Below are 16,065 nucleotides of genomic sequence, written 5' to 3'. Positions count from 1 at the left end.
TTGCGGGTCATTGAACTAACAGACTTTCTTGTAGAACCCAGGCTCAAACGCCTAGCTGTGAGTATTGAAGTGGAGTCCACCAGACCGATTTTGGGGGGTCTTTTTTTTAGGATACAAGTTTTTTTTTGAATGGTGATGGCGCGACAGAAGTTAAATTGAAGAAAAATCAAAAGTAGTTCATTCTTAAACAACAAAGACTACGAGTTCTGAAGAGAACATAAATCGGGTATAACCTAAGGAGTTGAGAATTAGAGACTTACGTTCATGGACAACTGAGAAAACAAAGAATCGTCAGAAAGCCCTGGATTTGAAAGGCAAAGTCCGAGCAACACCTACAGGCCTTCTTTCCAGAAGAGTTGGTTGCAGAATAACATTTTTGACCTATAAAGTTGATACATCAGTGTAGGATTCCAGAATCAACTAGATGAATTACCTGGCGTAACGGAATCGTCAGTCAACAAAACTCCGTCTGTCTGGAAAATATCCCCAATCTCGTAAGAATGCCACACGGCGTATCTGCCCCCCCAATCTAACAAAAAACACATACGTTTGAGAAAAAAATATGTTGGACATTGCCACCCACCGCTCCTCCCGATTGCTTTAAGTTGCTTCATGAAGCTTGCGCACTGTGTCGGCGGGCTTCCTGTCACCATATTGTAGACGATGGCGATGGGTTCATCTTCAGTAATACCTGGATAGGATTTAGCGCGAAGAGTAATGGCGTCTCCGTCATTCATAGCGGTCATGCTGTCCTCATCCTCGAATAGCTGAGGATTAGGATCACGTATCGCTTCAGCTTTTATAAGACGACGCTTCAACGAAGCAACACTGTAGGGTGGTGGGATAGAGAGAACATCGACGCGACCTAAAGCTGTGTCGGTCTCGTCAAAGGATGTTTTCGAAGTGGCGTCGCCGTTATTGTCGTAAACGCGATAGTGAACTGACCTCAATTCGTGAGTTATCCATCAAATTCTTGTGGGTTATGATTCATGCGCACCGTATTGCCTCTCTTTGTCAAATTCTCCAAACAGCTGGGTAGACTCCATATTCCCCCCGGCTGATCGCTTCTCAAGTGCTGCTGAATCGACAACCAGAACCATCGGTTCAAATTCAGATGAACCTGGCCCATTTTCACCACGGAGTGGGAGTTGTATAGAATCATCCAAAGGCGCCTCCGAGTCCGATATCGACAGGTACAAGTCACAATGTTTAGGTAATTCAAAGCCCTCAACCCTGTATAGGTAGGATTTCAGCGATGCGGCAATTCGGGGAGGTGGCACGGATCTGGACACGATGCGGCTAATAAAGGGATCGTTGGTGTAGATGGGATGGTGCGATGCGAGTGCTTCATCTTTGCTGTATAAACGATAGTAAACTGTGCGGCTGTGGTGAGGCAAAATAGTACTGCGGGATGGAGGATGATTCTACCGTAACGTGGTGCAACTTTTTTGCTGGATTTCTGTGTCATCATTAATGCCAATCAGATATCTCGGGAGGACTGGATACACTTACGAGGCTGTCTCCTCGGCCATCCGAGTAGGCTGGTTCGTCAAGAGAGCTTGTACCGCTCCCCATGTCGGGTGATGCTTTTGAGCCACTTGCCCTCATCGCAATCAATCTCGCGCTAAAAACAGGATTAATAAAGCGGGCGCTTAATCTCTACAAAATAAATGTTAGTTTTCATCGCGCCAAACCTTTCACATTGTCAAAAAACTATGATACCAAAACACGGCGCAAAGTTTTCAACGGACATGGACTGTATGTGGCACCCGTCAAATGCGCATAAACTTGTTACGATTTTTGGCGACGGGAGAATGTCTTCACTTACGCAAGAAGGTGGATACGTATCATACAAGATTTGATATATATTTGCATCGAAAGAGGGACACAAAAAGATGTCCGAGCCTATTGCGTCTCGTCGTCGCCTGCCCCGTAGGAGAAGGCCGAGCTTAGTTGGCAAGTATTCTGGAGGAATAAGACCCGCTCTCTTGTTAGAATTCTTAGTAACGGAAGAATACCTTTACTCACTGCGCAAGTTGCGCGGTCTGTGGAATGGGTGATTCAAAATTGAACATCGAGTTGAGCAACCCTCAAAGACAGAGCCTGGCGTCGAGGAGACGAGCGGAGACAAGCGAACACTATAACGCTTTGAATACATTTGGTGCAACTCTTTTGCGCATAATATGCGCAAGGAAGAAGGACGAGCTTGGTTGACGTTCAAGAAATTTGCCCAAGACTTGGCACGTGATAATTTCTCATCTGAACTCCGCTCGGCTGCTTCACCTCACAACCTTGGCACCGATCATGATCTTGTTCTCCCTTGCCTCCTTATTTTCTTACTCTCATCATGGATATCGACGCTGAGTACTTCATCTTCGACGACCCTGGCGCTGATGGCCTGAAAATTACGGCGAAACGTTACACAAGTAGATCGAGGGTGAATAAAAAGGGCTTGACGTTGCTATTCGCTCATTGCATAGGTTCTCGTGAGTAATCATTCTAACATACATACGACACGCGTCAATGAAAAGGTTAGATAAGGAGCAGTGGGAGCCCGTCATTCAACGCCTCTTTCAAGTCCAAGAGACCGAAGCTGAGGTGCATCGGATTCGGGAGGCGTGGTCATTCGACTGGCAAAGCCACGGAGATGCTGCTGTCCTGAATCACAATCTGTTGAAGGATCGTACAAAGTGTGTTTGTGAGTTATTCTGCTCTTCGTACACTCAGCCGGGATGGGGCTGTGTGTGTTCTCCATATGCTACCATGTGCTCGGAATTATCGCCCGCCAAGAACTATGTTTTGGGTTTCGTTGTCTAATAACACCTTCAACAGCCGTTTACGAATGGACACCTGCGTTGGCAGCCTTCATCCGCTCACCTCGAATGCAGGGACACCGGATCGTACCTCTAGGGCATTCTGCTGGCGCAGCTGCGATGTACGTATTCATTTTTTTTACCATGATCATCGTTACGAACAGACCACCCGTGATGCTTTACGGCCTCGCGCATCCTATATACGATCCGCGCCATAATTCCATTCCCTTCTTTTCCCGCCGTCTTTTCGCCACTAATGCCCCCTGTCTTAGGTTGCTAACGACCAAGGAAATCCCCCCATCTACATTCGCCGCCATGATTCTTATTGAACCTACTATCGTCACTCGGGAAGTATTCAACTCTGAACTGGAAGACCGCATGTCCGCCATGGATTTTTCCGTCGCAGCCACGTCTTCCCGCCGGGACGTCTGGCCCTCCCGGGACGAGGCATTCCACTACTTCAAGAAAAGGATCCCATGGAGGGTTTGGGACGAACGTGTAATTCTTCTGCTCACAGTAAACCCTCTCCGCTGCCTTGTTTTTTTCACATATCTGATATCGGTATAGCGTTACGGATTGCGTGAATTGCCTGGTGGGGGCGGTGTTACCCTGAAATGCGAGCGTAAGATGGAAGCCGTATCTTACCCGGATACAGAGCCCCACTTTGAAGCTGCTATCCAGTTGTGTAATGTTTGTCATGCGATTCCTATACACCTCATCTGGGGGACAAGGAACGATCTCGTGTATGTCCTTCGCCTCCTCCCCATTCATCCCGTAGCCAACAAAGGACAGCCCGGAATTTATCCAGGACTCGTTAGCGGATGTTACTGAAGGTCGGATAGTTGCGTCTGTAACGAAGATTAAGCAAGCTGGACATATGGTTTGTGTCCCACACCTATTGTTTCGAAACAAATTCATTGTGCTTGCGTAGGTGGTACAAGAACAGCCGGATGCCCTTGCGAAGGCTATTAGCGATATACTAGTGAGAATTGGCCCTGGTTGTCAGATCATAGCGGACAGGTCCAAGCTATGATCGGTTTTTTTGTCGTAGGTCCAGAGCAACGACCCCATTTTCTCTCAGAATAGGCTGTATGAAAGTTGTAGGATGAGAATGTGTATCGGTCAAGGGCGACGGTGGCTGTCACAGACAGCCACCGAATGTGCTCAAAGAGGTGGATGTCAAATAGAAACGGCCATATGATCAGCTTTCTGACTCCGACTTTCCAGGGCTCGACGACGTATCGGATGTTTTGAAGCCTTCAATTTGGCGCAGAACCCGAGCGATGGATCGTGCAGTGTGAGGTGGCGGAATCGATTTCACCAAGATGCGACCGATGGAGCGATCGTTGCTATAAATAGGGCGCCTTGATTCCAGCAGTTCGTCTTCAGCGAACAAACAGTAGTAGACTGGGAATAGAACTTAGGTCAAGAACGAGGGATGCTCGATTCTACTCTACCGGACAAAGGTTCAATAGGCAACTTTGACGCCCCAGCTGTAGGGTCGGGTGTCTGAAGTTGAACACTGATTAGCCTAAATGAAGTGCTGTGACGCAGTTACTCACGGGAGCTTGTGTAGCTTCACGAACATATTGGGGGGTGGTTTCAGTGCTCATAGTGTCCTGTAAACCGGAGCTAGACGCCACAAAGAGTTCAAGTTAGAATACCGCTCGAAATGATTCTCACGGTCAATTTCCTCAGATTTTCTCGTCTTCAACCGACGTCTAATTTGTCACTCTATCAACGCAAGGTTCACGTGCCAACCACGCCATCTGTCATCATGCCGACCCATTCTTACAAGTACTCCACGCAAGTTCACTATATATACCCTATCTTCGCCATGCTTCGACCAGTTGACCATGGCTATCTCTGAAGTTGCAGACTCCCTCCAATCTCTTACCATCGACAATAAAGCTTCTTCTTTTTCTCTTTCTGCTGCAACCCAACCTGACATTGAATATCACCCCAATGAAGAAAAATGGAAAGCCAGAACAGCACGGCGACTAGCTCAGGACCCCTCTCTCCCCAAGTCCCCGTTGCAAGAGGGTTTCCCAACTCGGCTTGAATCACCTCTCGTATGGGAAGGGAAGGACTTGAAGGACGAATTGGAGTGGGTGTACAACCTCACCCCAGAGCACCTGAAAGAGATTGATGACGCAGTTCATCACTTCCATAGTACGATGCCCATGTCTCATGACGTACCGTCTTCTGATACCCCGTGCAGGCTTCTCTAAACCCCTAGGGCAACTATCCAGCACCACGTTCCCCCTTCCCACTCTTGGCCCAATTCTTTCCACCCTTGCACGTGCCCTGCACACAGGACGCGGCTTCTTTGTCCTGCGTACCATCCCCGTCTCATCCTACTCCCGTGAAGACAACATAATAATTTACGCCGGTATCTCATCACACGTCGCATCCTTACGCGGCGTGCAAGACCTCAACGCTGGAGTCCTAGCACACATCAAAGACCTCTCCAAAACCCACTCGGCAAAAACCATCGGCGCACCAGCCTATACCACCGACAAGCAGGTGTTCCACACCGACGTTGGCGATATCGTTGCCCTCTTCGCATTGGAGACCGCCCACGAAGGCGGTGTATCCAGGATCAGTAGCAGTTGGCAGGTATACAACAAATTAGCAGAGACAAGACCGGATTTAATCAAGACTTTGTCAGAGGACTGGCCTTTTGACGGGTACGCGCCCCCTTTGCCCCTTTCCTCCCTCTAATACCGTCTCAAAACATATACAGATTCGGTGGCGACCCTCCATACACGCTCCGCCCCGTCCTATTCCACCACGATTGCAAAATAATAATCCAATACGCACGAAGGAACTTCACAGGTTTCCTTGGCCTCCCTCGATCGACCTCAATCCCACCTCTAACCGAAGCCCAAGCCGAAGCTCTCGATACTATTCATTTCCTCGCGGAGAAATACAATTTGGGGCTCAATTTCCAGAAGGGTGATATTCAGTACATCAATAATTTGAGCGTTTTTCATGCGAGGGATGGGTTTGTCGATACTCCTGAGAAGACGTGGGAATTTTTTCTTTCTTTCTCTCATGTCGTGTACTAATCATTTTTGTAGACGCCATCTTCTGCGTCTGTGGTTGAGGAACGAGGAATTGGCATGGAAGCTCCCTGAGAAGCTCGAGCCGATTTGGAAGAGGTTGTATTACTCTGCGACGCCTGACGAGCACCGATTCCCTGTGGAGCCTGAGATTCGCGCGGCTTCAAAGGGATATGCAACGTAAATTGTATGTCTGTACACATAGTAAACTGTTATTTTATCACGAAGATCCCTCTGATGCCTGCAGCCTTCCGATCTCTCGACAGATATTCGACCTTGCCCGTTCCTCCATCCCACTCCCCTTAAACGCATTACTGAAGTATATCCTCTCCCTCTGTAAAAAATCGTTCAACACCTTCCTTCTCCCGGAACAATACGCCGACTCGGGGTAATGGGCGTACTCGTTCCGGATAGCCGCTGCATACGCATCGTATTTAGTCTCTTCCGCGGCTAAGATCGACGTATCGATATCCAAGAAAAACTTGAGGTCGTCCAGTGCACCCGTGTCATGGACAAGCGACGAAATAGGTTGGTGGTGGATGGTAGCGAGGATCATGGACGATACGCGGGATATCTCCCGCTCGTCGAGCCTGAGAGCCTCGGATACAGTTGGGTCAAAGGCATCCTCCAAGAAAACATCGTTGGACTTTCGTTCGTTAGAGCCAACTTCTGTCGTTGTTGGGTCATACACGATGCTATTCAAGAGTCACAAAATCAGAGGCAAAAAAACGAAAGAAAAGAACAAAAACGCACTCATGGAACAATATAGCCAACTCTACGCATCTAGGGTTATCCAATTCATCTCTGTGTTCGGATAGAAGCTGTAGGAGGTCGTTGATGTGCGTGAGGGTATGATAATATCTCGTAGGTTGGGAATAAGCTGTTTTGAGTTTGATGAGCCAGGTTGGAGTGGATTTGAGTAGAGACTGTAGAGTATAGGTGTCGATGTGGTTGGGGGTGGTCATGGTGCCAAGGGGATGGAGAGGATGTTGTAGAGGAATTTGATGTCACACAAGATGGACAGGTGCTCCCTGCTGAAGACCTGACGAAACGCCCAAAAATCCGTGCTCAATTTGAACGTCAACGGACTCACAATGAACAACTTATTGTTACCCCTTGTGGAATGATTATGGCCCGGGAAACTTTCTACGGCGCAGAAGCCGTCACAACTGTTGTCGTCAAGTTGTCGTAAGTTGGGAGCTCAAGTCCACCATCTGTACTAATCATTGTTCTAGGAGATGATCAACCATACGTACAGACTTCCAGGGTCAATGCCTGAGCACATTTTTTTCGACAACAACTGCTCGCTCGCCAAGGCTGTGAAGAATGACCCAGTGTTCCGGAATGTGGGCCTGACGGTCGCTGTTTTCCGCTTCAAATGCAAGCATCGGGAGACGGATACATTCTGCCAAATGAATTGTAACCCTGCGGCTTACCCTGAGCTCCGGGGTGAGGGCAATAAAGCTTGGTACTTCAATTCATCTATTGCAGGGCAAACGAATGACTAGCTTGGTGGGTATCAGGCGATTTGTCGCGAGATGCATGTTGACAGGTATAATTTCTTCCTCGACGAGATGGTGCGTCGTAGGAACATTATGACGAATGAAAGGTTAGCGAGAACAAAGCAGCAGCCAGGAACATGGCCCACCATTTAACTAACATGTTGTTTACCATCTTGAAATACTTTTATTGCTAGTAAATATACATCGAACACATCGAGTTAAAGGGTGTATCCACCATCAATGTGCACCCAAGCACCAAGTGACGCGGTTTCATACATTTGAAGCCCTCCACGATCAGCAGCGTCAGCAAGTTCAACGAGGGAAAGAATCCCAGTGGTGAGGACGAAGAAGGGCCAGGTAAATCCGGCTTGGAACAGTCAGATAAGAGGGGGGAGGCATCTTGATTCCAGGCGTAAACGACGATGCTTTGCTTGGAACGCTTTTCATTTTGAATATGTTCCGCATCACGCTGGCGTCGGTCTTCGAGAAGCTCTTGTTCGCGACGAAGTTGATCGGTCAAGATGGCGGGCATATGCGACGCGTAGCGGGCATCGGGAAGGGCGTTGATGGTTTCCGTGGATGGTGGGGTAGACTTGGATGGGCCGGCCACCGGTGAATGAGGCGGTAACGACTCTTGGGCAAGAGGAAGAGAGGACGAGGGAGGCTAGTGTGGGGGTGAGGTGTGCACAGGCAGAGCGACGTTTGAGGCGGATGGAGAGACGTTTATAGGTGCAGGTGCGTTGTCCAGAAGGTGGGTTTCCACAAGGCACCCACCCAGCTGGCGGCAGTGCTTCCGACAAAGGCGCCGTGGACAAAGTGGGGCAATACGCCTTTGCCCACATCCAGCCGTAGGACAAGCGTCAGTTGGAGCCTGCGCAAGATGAGCTAATGGTATAGTGGGGGGTACTGGTGCCGGGGGGACACCTATCGAGGGGTTTGGCGAGGAGGCGGGAGATTTGCTTGAACCCTTCTTAAACCTAAAGAAATTGCACGGAACGCCTTCCTTGTTTGAGTTCTTGCACTACATAAGAAGAGGTTAGAGATATTAACCGTAAAAAATGATAATGAATCACATACCCTTGCCATTAACCGACCGCAATTTCCGATGGCGTACACGCATATCCTCAGGATCTGTTGAAGCGCGACCAGGCGATTGGGACATGATAGAGGGTTGGCGTGTGGAACACGCGCGTGATGGTCTGTTGGCGTTGAACGAAGGGGGGGAAGGGATGTGCCATTGTTAGTTGCATGTCGAAGCTGTGACGAACAATCAGCAAAAGCATATAGTTTTGGGGAGGGAGTAACTCACACGATAGGGAGGTGACGCACTTTCAGCAAAATGGGTTGCGTAGATTGTGTTGGCGGTACTGGGAAGGTTCGCGCTGGCGAGGTTTTCAATGTTTGGCAGCAGGAAAATAGCCACATTCAAAGTTGGCCGATTATTTGGTTTTGGTATCAAAAGAAGTCAAAACAAAGAAAAGAAATAAAGTCGGAAGAAATTGTAAAGATATTCTCAACACCATATCATGCTACTTCTTTTCTGCAAGAAGGTAGCTTAAATGCCACCAGAGGTATGGCTGCTTGAAGTTTGCCAAAAAAATTGTTGCACGCTTCGCGCGCCAATGATCTAACCCGATGACCACACAACAAAACTAATATCACTAAATCCTGTACATAAAAAGTAGCTCAAGGTTTTTCAAATGATGAAAAGTTCGTTCCCAAACTTCTTGGTTTTTTTTCAGCCAAGAAATTAACTGAGTGCAGTGAAAATTGAATTTCGAGAACCCTCGTTCAAGTGCTGGTCACGTGTACGTGACGCTTGGGGGTGGCAGATAATGTCGGCCTCAATTTCTCTTTTTTGGCACAATATATCGTCGCAGTTTTTTAAAGGAAGTGTATGATGTACTTATGACTATCTACAGGCCAATTTTGGTTAATGTAGGTGTAGTATCCGTTGAGAAACACCTCATGCGCGCTGACAGACATTGGACAGACATCATCCTGACGCTTCCCGACGGTGCCCTTCGCTGTCGAGCACGATTAGCTCGGATTTTATAAATATTTTTGAATACAACATTTGGTACTATAAATAATACACTGCCTACTATTTTGAAGAAGAAAAAAAAAGAAAAGAAGTTTTAGGCAATAGAGGTGAGCTCGCTGTGTTCGACGATGACGAGAGACTTCAGGACGATGTTGAGGACTGTGCGCAAAGGTTTGGGCGGTGATGACGCTGCATGAGAAGCCCTCATTCGGAGTCTGAATATTTTCTTAGCTAAAGGTCCAGCATCAACAACAGAAAAATAAAGATATAAATAAATAAAAAGAGGAAAAAAGCGAAAAAAAGCGAGTTTTTTTATATCTTATCTTATCTTACATACATGAGCTGTAAACTACTGACCCATCCTACAGTGTCTTGCATAATGCTTTGCAGCATGGATTTTTTCAAATCGTATTTGATTATATTTGTAGTGAACCTGATATGTCACAACTAAGGCCCAACGAAATGATCTCTGTCCGGAATAAGCCTGAATGTGACATCTCAGGACCAGTTTAAACACAGCCAAATACAATTTCAAAAAATTCACGCTGCAAAGCATTATGCAAGGCACTGTAACATCAGGATCCGCCTATCAAAATAATCGGGACGGACCGCCGGACGCTCGGACCTTCGGATTTCTCAAAACTGACACCACTTGAAACCTTCCCATCCTTCACCAACGTATAACAATGAACATGAGCTTGCGTCGACCTTTTTTCCGCCTTCGAAGAAACATCTGCTCTTCATCAATTCTCAAAGCGAGAAGGTCCACGAAACCCACTCCTTTGCCCTTCCCTCATGAAACATTCAGAGGAAAGGATACAGATTTGGAGACAGGCACATTCCACTTCAATGTGGAGCGGTCTTCTTTCATGGATAACGATCTTCCTCGGCGCCTGCGTCTGACCTCCAATGTTAACGTTAAATCCTTGATATTGGGTTCCAATCTGTTCAATTTCACTACTGCAGATTGGGATGAACTGCCAACAGAGTTGCAGGCCGCCTTACAGCATGTCATCCGCCTCCCTACCTTGGAGCGTCTCGAGGTTGTCAATCTCAAGAACTTACCAGTCTCTTTACTAAGTGCCGCTAGCTTCTCAAGGCTAACCATACACCACGCCAAATTCCGTAGAAGCAAGTTCCGCAAGCACAAAAATACTCCCTCTAATATCGTAACCCGCTTGAAGTCCTTCACCTTTCACCTCATCCCACTTTCCAGCATTCGGGCCCTCGTACGCGACAAAATATCAACGGATTCTCTCGCCATAGACTTTTCAAGTCTACATTCACTCACTGGCATCAGCCTGTGCCATGCGGATGAGGTTGCCGCATTCAAGGAGGTGATGAAGGTTTCACCAAACTTAAAAACTCTTCATTGCGAAAGTAAGTTCTAATCTATCATCTAAGTCAATCTCAACTGAATGTTTATTCCAGTTGGAGGAGAGGTCCCTTCGCCTCTGGCGGCGTGTCGGTCATTGAAAACCTTAGTACTTCTCCTCGACATTGGGGACAAATTACAGGATCCACTGCTTGGTCTTCCAGATGCGCTATCCGAGATGTCGGGAGACAACGTACTTGAAGAACTGTTAATCAACACCTATGTCCGGTGCCACAACTCTTGCCGAACCGATGCGATGTGGGGGAGACTTGATGATGTCCTATCGCGGTCCGCCTTTCATTCCCTTCGCCGTGTATCCCTCAAAATTATTGTTTGGGTTGACGATTTATATTCTTCCGCCGAGGAACTTGAGGAACGTCAATTAGGGGAACGGCATCGGAACGCATTGAAGGAGGAGCTAGAGAAAATGGGAGCTTCACAATTCACCTGGCTTTTAAGTAATATGAAGTTTGAATTCTCTGTGAGAACAATTACGTATCTTCAGAGTGAGACCGACCCAGAAATCCTCAGATACTTGCAGTCGGCTGTTTTGTGAATTTACAGGGTTCATTTGACATGCTCGCAATATTTCTTACAATGTCGAGCATAGATCTGAAGGTACTTATCATGCTTGTCCATATTGTTGAACACGATTGGACATACCTAAATATAGCCACTTGCTTGGAGCTTGCAGTGATGGCGGGGTCACTACTGACCCCTTGACGGATTGACGGGGTCAAGAGTCTAGACGGGGTCAGACTCTGGGTCAGGTTTCGTCAAAGGGTCAGTCCGTGACTACCTCGCTCACGTGAAGAGCGTAAATTGTATTAAATTGTGATATCTCCGAAAAATCATATTATAGTGGGGTACTGCAGTGGAGCACTAAGTTGTAGCTCCGGGTTGAGGGCAAGGGGATGAGCTTTAGTATTCTTCTTACTTTCCCCCCATGTCTCGTCAAAATCCTGTATGGGAACACTATCATAAAGGTGTAGAAAAGTACAAAACTAACAAGTCCAACTACGAGGTGTGGTGCAAGTTTTGCATTCGGAACAGAGTGCAACGGATTCTTCACGCGGAATTGGACGATGTCGCAAATGGACGACGTTTTAGCGCGCGGACTGAAGGGGAGATAGAAGAGACAGGTATGTGAGCAGGAAGCCAATCAAGTATTCCAGAAGTCACTCACATTCACGTTAATAGTCAAAACCTCTGAACGTGCCGCATGCGGAAAGGTTGAGGACATGTGGAAGCATCTTGCAAAGGACTGCGAGCATGTCAGTGCTGCAGTCAAGCAGAAGGCTACGCAAACCTTGGCCAGTTATGCGCAGAACCGAGCAACGAAGGCAGGCAACAAGGAAAATGAGCGCCCCACGGCACCTACACCGGCACAGCCAATAAGCAGCTCGAGAACCTCGAGTCTGGCCTCGATTGGCCTGACATCACCCATGCAAACCTTGCCGGCAAGCCTCCCCGCGATGCCATCTCCTCATGGTGCATTGAGCCTCACAAGTGAGAGGCCATCTCAGCGGCGAAGGACTGCTTTGCACTCGCCAGCGGAGGGAGACGTGTTCTACGAAGAGACGTCAGCGCCACCAGTCTGGCCAAGTGCTCAACAGGCAGAATGGATGGCAGACCTTTGCTTTCTGATGGTAACGTGCAATATCGCATGGTGGGTCGCAGAGCATCCGTACTGGCGCTACTTCTTCCAGAAATGGGTACCGGGCAGTTTGATGCCAGGTCGTAAGCAGTTGTCCGGTCGGATTCTTGACGAAGAGAGCGAGAAGATTGTGGAGAAGATCAAAACGACGGTGAAAGGGCAACATGGAACAGGGCAGTGTGATGGCTGGAAAAATATCGCTAAAACGTCGTTGATTGCATCCATGGTCAATGTGGAATACAAGGTGTGTCTCGTCATTCGTCAAGTATGAGCAGAGAAGGCTCTCGACTTACACAATTTCCTAGCCGTACATGCTCGGGCTTGCCGACATCTCATCTAAACCCAAAAATGCAGAAACACTACTGGATATCGTGTTGATAGAGATCCAGTACTGTCTCACCGTGCTTGGTATCATTCTCGTGGCCTGGTGTACGGATGCGAGCGGTGAATCCTTGAAGATGAGAAGGCTTTTGCGCGCGAAGTATCCTTGGATTGTAACGTTAGACTGTTGGGCTCATCAGGTGAATGGCTTTCTGTGCTGCGTGAAATGAAAGACTGACCTGCAAATACAAACAGATCAATCTCGTTGTCGGTGATTACTTCAAACTCAAGACACGGTTCATCAACGTTGTCAACAATGCGCTCGAGGTCGTTAAGTGGTTCAACAGTCACAGCCGTGCACTCGGAATACTGAAAGACAAACAACGCACCAAACTTCCCAAGGTCCTGGCCCTCATTCTTCCTGTGCTCACGCGCTGGACCTCCCATTATCTGTCCGTTCGCCGCCTCCTGGAGCTCGAATACTTCTTCCGCTTATTAGTCCTGGACCAGGAATCGCGTGCCGTCCTCATTCTGTGTGCGGGTGCCAAAGCCGAACAGAAGAGAAAGGCAGAGGAGATCATGAAAATCATCGAAGATAGCGGTTTCTGGAGTGATTTGAAGATGTGAGTCCAATTTGTTCAATGAGAATGCTTGCGTGAAACTTACAATAGATCTCAGCATCCGAAGTCACCTTGAACCTCTTGCCATAGCCGCCAACGTCACGCAAAGCGATTTCGCACGCCTTGACGTTGTTCTCTTAACCCTTGCAAACTTGTTCTTCACCTTCTCAAATCCTGAAATCGAGGCAACAGTTCGCATCGGCATTCACGAGAGCCTGGAGAAGCGCTGGAAAAAGGCTGATCAACCCGTCTTCCTGCTTGCAGTCGTTTTCAACCCATACATACGGACACGTTGCTTCCACCCCAACAGTCCCTTCAAGCTCATGCGAGGGCTTTGGCCACTTGTCAAGAAGACTTTCCGGCGGTTCTTCGATCAAGATCCTGATAGCGCATTCAGGCAGTCGTTTGCAAATTACATTGCCGGAGTGGGAAGCTGGTCGGACGAAGCCATGAGTCTGAGGGAGCTCAAAGAGCTGGCAACAGCAGAGGTGAGTGATCCATTATTGGCATGCGAAAGGTTCTCATGTCCGTATCTACAGAAATCACATGTGAACCTCGTCAGCCTTTGGCGAGAACACGACACGGGACTCGACAACGGCCCAAATGGCATCGTCAAGCTCGCGATGCGGATTCTGAGCATCGTTGCAAACTCGGCTGGCACGGAACGGCTCTTCAGCAAATTCGGCATTGTTCACACCAAACATCGGAATCGCATGCACCATGAGCAGACACGCAAAATTGTGCTCGTGAAATCGGATGTTGAAGAACGCCACGGCCGCCCAGCGCAAACACGAAACAAACGCAAATTCCAAGACGACGAGTCCACGTCACCTCACGACGATCCGGATCCATTTTCATCATTGACCTCAAATTCTGTCACCACCCACTCCGACTCCACCACCACTGGTGAACCTGACCAGTCGACGGAAGAAGGTATCGACGAGGAGCCGATTCCTGAGTTCGTCGACCTTATTCAAGGTCTTGTCCAAGAGGTTGACGAGGTGGAAGCACACGGTGACGACGCGGATGAGGAGCCCGATCCAGTCCCAGTTGATGAGCCTCTCACCAGAGCAGAATCTCTCATGCTCAAGCATCTTTTTCACTACCCAACTCATTCTAACCAGTCTCCTGCCTCTTTAGCTTTCTTTCGGGAGTACTGGACACACGCCGAAACTAGTTTACAAGTCGAAGTCGAGTTCCACGACATCTTGCACGATAACCCTTAAATAACTTTTTTTGTACATACATATGTTAAATTAATTCAACCGGGCCTAATCTCCCGGTCACGCACTGACTCTGACGAAAAAGGGTCAGAAGGGTCTGACGGGGTCTGACGAAAACGTCTGACGGAGTCTGACCCCGTCATGCCCATCACTGGCGGGGAGGAGTCTGGCAAGGCGCTTGATGCGGTTCAAGCCTTGATGCAGAGGTGATGGGTGATGTTGAGGAAGTGCTTGATTTTTCCCAGATGGCGTCGTTTGGTGTTTCAATGAACATTATACCTCGATTCACACGGACGAGAGGCTCGATATGTGTAACTTGACATGTGTTTGTGGGATGGAGGTGGACGAGGGTGTGTAGCGGGGAGATGATCCGTCTCGAGTGGACGATGGAGAGGAGGAGAGTTTGGAGAAATGCGGGTGCTGAATTGTGCTTTGTGGAAGACGGTTTATGATTAATGGCTACAGAAGAATGAGGATGAGAGGGATTAATGACGGGAAAGAGGAAAGTGCACCTTTGATGATGCCGTCGGGAGAGCACCCTCAGCAAGCTTGAGTGCAGAGGGGCTTGATAGGCGACTTTTTGATGACAACTCTAAAAAGAGTCTCTACAGTGTTCGGCTTGGATGCAGACATCAATTAGACCAATTGTACTAACTCGACCGTTAGAAAGGAGTGTCGGAAAGTTCGAACAAAACACGTACTCAGTTCCTCATGATCAACGACCCTCGCAGAACCCTCATCCTCTTCTTTTTCCGAGAACTGCCGCATTGCCTATTGCATCCCCCGATTTGATACGATGGCCTTCGCGTCTTGAACCGCGATTTTGTGGATTACAGCTACCAGGCTGAGTAACTTGGGCGTTCCAGCCGTCGAAGCCGACTTCGCCTCCAGTGTTGCTGTTGCTTGCCTTAACAAAGCTTCGGAATGTCCAGACAGTGTCAATGAGATCAGTTGACAGGCGGCGACTTCGGCTTGAGCTCGTATTGATGACGAAGCCTCTCCATCGAATAGAACGCCCACCAGCCGTGCAAAAACCCACTTCGAAACCTCCCCATCAAGCCCAGAAACATCACCGTCTCTCAACCTCGTAGTATTCCACCAAGCATGCACAGCAGGAACAAGCTGCTCATTTGAACGCCTCAGAGCCTAGTTTGACTATTTCCAGACCTGAGGGGGAGGCCATGCCATCGGTGAAGGATAGGAATGTGTCGAGTAAGGTGAATAGTTCTTCTGGGTTAATTAATGTGTTGAACCACCTAGTAGTACTAGTGCGAATCGGACCTTATTATAAATTGGGTGTCGGAAATGTGAAAAGGAGGTTACAAGAGGACTTACGGAGAGTGATGAATCACTGTCAAGAAGAACGAGTTAGAGCTAAGCGCTAAGCACCGATGTCTGTGAGGGCCTGAGATACGTGGTCAAATGGCTTCAAGACGCTGTTGAGA

At 48.2% G+C, this 16,065-nt stretch overlaps 10 protein-coding genes across 10 annotated transcripts; 5 read left to right on the top strand and 5 right to left on the bottom strand.

Moving 5' to 3' along the window:
• Window positions 1–262: 262 nt before the first annotated feature.
• Window positions 263–1,575, bottom strand: LACBIDRAFT_296556 (uncharacterized protein; the record flags this gene model as incomplete). Its single annotated transcript, XM_001880219.1, has 6 exons — window positions 263–381; window positions 434–529; window positions 584–940; window positions 998–1,375; window positions 1,429–1,459; window positions 1,513–1,575. The coding sequence occupies 6 exons, from the start codon at window positions 1,573–1,575 to the stop codon at window positions 263–265; spliced, it is 1,044 nt and encodes a 347-aa protein (XP_001880254.1).
• Window positions 1,576–2,347: 772 nt separating this feature from the next.
• LACBIDRAFT_296555 (uncharacterized protein) lies at window positions 2,348–3,846 on the top strand (the record flags this gene model as incomplete). Its single annotated transcript, XM_001880464.1, has 7 exons — window positions 2,348–2,486; window positions 2,537–2,740; window positions 2,833–2,935; window positions 3,086–3,329; window positions 3,381–3,556; window positions 3,606–3,693; window positions 3,745–3,846. 7 exons carry the CDS (start codon window positions 2,348–2,350, stop codon window positions 3,844–3,846), a joined length of 1,056 nt encoding a protein of 351 aa, XP_001880499.1.
• An 823-nt stretch (window positions 3,847–4,669) lies between these two features.
• LACBIDRAFT_249411 (uncharacterized protein) lies at window positions 4,670–6,062 on the top strand (the record flags this gene model as incomplete). The annotated part of the gene is made up of 4 exons (XM_001880463.1): window positions 4,670–4,985; window positions 5,035–5,503; window positions 5,560–5,844; window positions 5,897–6,062. The coding sequence occupies 4 exons, from the start codon at window positions 4,670–4,672 to the stop codon at window positions 6,060–6,062; spliced, it is 1,236 nt and encodes a 411-aa protein (XP_001880498.1).
• A 36-nt stretch (window positions 6,063–6,098) lies between these two features.
• Window positions 6,099–6,843, bottom strand: LACBIDRAFT_296553 (uncharacterized protein; the record flags this gene model as incomplete). The annotated part of the gene is made up of 2 exons (XM_001880218.1): window positions 6,099–6,573; window positions 6,632–6,843. 2 exons carry the CDS (start codon window positions 6,841–6,843, stop codon window positions 6,099–6,101), a joined length of 687 nt encoding a protein of 228 aa, XP_001880253.1.
• Window positions 6,844–7,001: 158 nt separating this feature from the next.
• On the top strand, window positions 7,002–7,533 carry LACBIDRAFT_296552 (uncharacterized protein; the record flags this gene model as incomplete). The annotated part of the gene is made up of 3 exons (XM_001880462.1): window positions 7,002–7,066; window positions 7,137–7,341; window positions 7,387–7,533. The coding sequence occupies 3 exons, from the start codon at window positions 7,002–7,004 to the stop codon at window positions 7,531–7,533; spliced, it is 417 nt and encodes a 138-aa protein (XP_001880497.1).
• Window positions 7,534–7,570: 37 nt separating this feature from the next.
• LACBIDRAFT_326574 (uncharacterized protein) lies at window positions 7,571–8,805 on the bottom strand (the record flags this gene model as incomplete). The annotated part of the gene is made up of 5 exons (XM_001880217.1): window positions 7,571–8,044; window positions 8,155–8,251; window positions 8,358–8,401; window positions 8,458–8,637; window positions 8,710–8,805. The coding sequence occupies 5 exons, from the start codon at window positions 8,803–8,805 to the stop codon at window positions 7,571–7,573; spliced, it is 891 nt and encodes a 296-aa protein (XP_001880252.1).
• A 1,305-nt stretch (window positions 8,806–10,110) lies between these two features.
• On the top strand, window positions 10,111–11,355 carry LACBIDRAFT_296550 (uncharacterized protein; the record flags this gene model as incomplete). Its single annotated transcript, XM_001880461.1, has 2 exons — window positions 10,111–10,804; window positions 10,856–11,355. 2 exons carry the CDS (start codon window positions 10,111–10,113, stop codon window positions 11,353–11,355), a joined length of 1,194 nt encoding a protein of 397 aa, XP_001880496.1.
• Window positions 11,356–12,753: 1,398 nt separating this feature from the next.
• Window positions 12,754–13,382, bottom strand: LACBIDRAFT_296549 (uncharacterized protein). Its single transcript, XM_001880216.1, has 2 exons — window positions 13,167–13,382; window positions 12,754–12,961 (listed from the first exon to the last, which is right to left on the bottom strand). The coding sequence occupies exons 1-2, from the start codon at window positions 13,191–13,193 to the stop codon at window positions 12,758–12,760; spliced, it is 231 nt and encodes a 76-aa protein (XP_001880251.1). The 5' UTR covers window positions 13,194–13,382; the 3' UTR covers window positions 12,754–12,757.
• Window positions 13,357–14,574, top strand: LACBIDRAFT_296548 (uncharacterized protein; the record flags this gene model as incomplete). Its single annotated transcript, XM_001880460.1, has 4 exons — window positions 13,357–13,400; window positions 13,456–13,885; window positions 13,937–14,481; window positions 14,538–14,574. 4 exons carry the CDS (start codon window positions 13,357–13,359, stop codon window positions 14,572–14,574), a joined length of 1,056 nt encoding a protein of 351 aa, XP_001880495.1.
• A 331-nt stretch (window positions 14,575–14,905) lies between these two features.
• Window positions 14,906–15,388, bottom strand: LACBIDRAFT_296547 (uncharacterized protein; the record flags this gene model as incomplete). The annotated part of the gene is made up of 3 exons (XM_001880215.1): window positions 14,906–15,079; window positions 15,133–15,212; window positions 15,322–15,388. 3 exons carry the CDS (start codon window positions 15,386–15,388, stop codon window positions 14,906–14,908), a joined length of 321 nt encoding a protein of 106 aa, XP_001880250.1.
• Between the last annotated feature and the right edge of the window lie 677 nt (window positions 15,389–16,065).

Source organism: Laccaria bicolor, genomic scaffold (genome assembly GCF_000143565.1).
Source record: "Laccaria bicolor S238N-H82 LACBIscaffold_10 genomic scaffold, whole genome shotgun sequence".
Classification (NCBI taxonomy): Eukaryota; Fungi; Basidiomycota; class Agaricomycetes; order Agaricales; family Hydnangiaceae; genus Laccaria; species Laccaria bicolor.
The sequence above is the reverse complement of the archived record's forward strand: the minus strand, read 5'-3'. Positions and strand labels throughout refer to the sequence as shown.